This window comes from Vigna angularis, chromosome 2, assembly GCF_016808095.1.
Source record: "Vigna angularis cultivar LongXiaoDou No.4 chromosome 2, ASM1680809v1, whole genome shotgun sequence".
Lineage (NCBI taxonomy): Eukaryota > Viridiplantae > Streptophyta > Magnoliopsida > Fabales > Fabaceae > Vigna > Vigna angularis.
In genome coordinates this window covers 43,462,748-43,465,645 of record NC_068971.1, presented here as the reverse complement: position 1 = coordinate 43,465,645, position 2,898 = coordinate 43,462,748, and the positions used below count along the sequence as shown (strand labels likewise).

At 33.9% G+C, this 2,898-nt stretch overlaps 1 protein-coding gene across 1 annotated transcript; it reads left to right on the top strand.

The window, feature by feature from the left end:
* The first annotated feature begins 1,707 nt into the window (after positions 1-1,707).
* LOC108328745 (uncharacterized) lies at positions 1,708-2,516 on the top strand. Its single transcript, XM_017562637.2, has one exon. It carries the CDS (start codon positions 1,984-1,986, stop codon positions 2,410-2,412), a length of 429 nt encoding a protein of 142 aa, XP_017418126.1. The 5' UTR covers positions 1,708-1,983; the 3' UTR covers positions 2,413-2,516.
* The last annotated feature ends 382 nt before the right edge of the window (positions 2,517-2,898 follow it).

The following is a 2,898-nucleotide window of genomic DNA, read 5'->3' as shown; positions in this document are numbered from 1 at the left end:
AGCATAAATGTGTTAATACTTCGTTTAATTTCCAACCGGTGCAGTATACTCTTTTCAAAAGCGGGTTTAAAAGAACCGGTGCAATATACTCTTTTCAAAAGTGGGTTTAAAAGAACCGAGGCATATAGTGTCTCCAAAATTACATTTCTGCCACCGCGTTTTTATATGTCTCGGGTTTTCAAAAACCGAGGCATAATACGCGATTTAAAAACCCTATTTTTTACTAGTGTAGGCTCTAACCATGACTCTGATACCATGTTAGAAGTGGACTTTAAGTCTAACTCAACCCCACAAAATCGACTTGTAGGGTGAGGTTTGCACCTACTTATAAACTGTTAGAAGTCTCACATCGACTAGAGATAAGACCAAAATATAATATATAAGTGAACCTCACCTTACAAGCCGGTTTTGTGGGGTTGAGTTAGGCTTAAACTCACTTTCTAATAATAAAAAAAAACACAAAAAAAAAATACAAAACATGAAATCCAGAAAGACCTTAATCTTGAAATCCGGATAAGGCCTCACCTTATTTTGACTCTCCTTCGTATAAGCTTAAACAATTTTCCAGATCGTACAACAACTTAACCAGATTTCAACCACAAACAAATATATATTGTATTCTACGCATTTACACTCTAAATTGAAATCAAAACCAAACAGATCTCAACGAAAGCCAAAAGTAATACATACTAGTTTAGCTGGTTCGTGCAATGAGAAAGAATAGGCGTAAACATGCGGACCTTCACAAATCTGGTCCAATAGTGTCTTCAGACCAAATATAGTGCAAAGAGGAAGTCGTGGAGAGCAAAGGAGAGGAGTACAAGGCATCAAGGGTGCAGGATTTGGTTGCATTGTGCAAAGGAAAGGAATGAAGCTAAGGAAATGTGTAGGAAAAATGCTTGGAGGTGCAGAGAGAAACACCCTTCATTAGTTTTTGTATAACATCGATTGTCACAATCAAAAAATTTAACTTTGTTAGAAACTATGAATTAAAATAATTACTTCTAAAATATAAAACTAAGCATGTCAGAGTTTCAAGTTTTATCTAGATATTTACCATTTTTCGTAATACTTCATAGAATAAAAACATTTTTATTTAATTTTTTAATTATAAAGTTAACTATAAAAAAATAAAAATTGTTCACAAAAAAATTACAAAAAATATTTATATTTAATTTTATAATTATAACAATATATTATATTAATAATAATAGTTTTATTATTTTTTATTGTCGTGAACACTCGACGTATAACACATGTATTTTTAGCGTTTATTAGTCGTTGGTATTGATTATTTGTATACGTTATTGTATTTTTCTTATCCACTCTCTCATGCACCATATAAAGATGCCAAGCCATCGATTATAAAGACAACATAAGTTAAAATTTGCGTCAACAACTTTAACATTGAAGTGAAATTTGGTAGGAATTCTTAAATGTAACGTGACATTATTATAGCACAGAAAAAAGCAAAATAAGAACCCATTCGAAAAGTCAAGAGATGCTCCAAATTGTTTGGTTCTCCTTTGTTGTATTTTGAGAAGTGTCAAATCCATTCTTATTTTTCACTAAATCCATGTGTTCCTGTACCTAACTCTTCGTATATCATTTTTCCATCACCATTTTTCTGCAGAAAAGAAAAGAAAATGTAGCATAAAAGAAAGAAAGAAAGAAAGAAAACATGATTTCCCCCACTTGGCTTGTGTTTTGGCACCGTATGGAAGCTTCAAAACACCCTTTAAACTAGCCTTCAACATCACAAACTCTCATACACACAACAACTAACACCGAAAAACGTAGTCATTGCAAATCATGGCACATCATAGCCTCACAAATAATGTCCACTACAAATCCATTCAATCATTAGTCTTTTCCTTTCCACACCCTTTTCTTGTAATCTAAGTTTTTTCTTCTTTTTCTTTTAACTTTTCTCAATTTATACCCATTCTCACCCGAGAGAGCTCACAACAAGAAGAAGAAAAGATGACCTCAGTTTGCATATCGCACTGCCTGAACGATGCACGTGTTCCGGTGAGGGCAACGTACGTGAACCTTTACAAGTGGCCGGAATCGGATGCGGAGTTTGTGAGGTCAGTGAGTTCCAACAGAGAAAAGGGTTCCCATGTGTACGGACACCCGAGGGTGGTGGACAGTATCTCCTGCAGGCAGATGTATCTGAGAAGCTACACCTTCTCCAGGGAAGAAGATAAGGACGGCGACAAAGCTCAGAAATGTTTTGGCGTGAAGAAGAAGAAGAAACGTGAGAACAACAACTCAAAGCCCGAGACTGGGAAAAGAAAGTGCTTCGTTTGGAGTAAGGCTAAGGAGATCTCATGTTCTGCTTTGTCTAGGTTTTTCCGAAGGGTCTTGTTCTGCTCCGCCAGTGTAGATGTTGTCCACGATAAATATTGAATTTTTTATTTTTAACCAAGTTCTCGATTTCCTTTTTCTTTATATATATATATATATATACTCTGTTTCTATTTATGATCCAGTGAGAAGAATCTGTTAGTGTATCTTTTTTCACTTTGCTTTCTTTTTATTAACTTTTGTACAAGTGTGCGTTTAATGTAAAATTTTTGTCTTACAGAGAAAGGTTTATGTTAATTTTTACTACTGTTTTTGGTTGTCAACTTCTTTTGTGGGCTTATAAAGGAAAATGTATAGTTTCAGTTTATGTTTTTTCTTAATATTTGGATATCAGAGACATAGTTTTTATCCTAGTTCATGTTGGATTTTCAAATTTTAACTATTTTTTCTTGTAATTTTATTTTGTATGATTATTTATCTCTCGTGGTGTGAGTTGCGTAAATCATTATTCTAAATGAAATGATGAAGCAGACATATTAGGGTTTCCTTTGTCATGTACTTCCCAATATAGAAAGTTGGTTGTCTTCC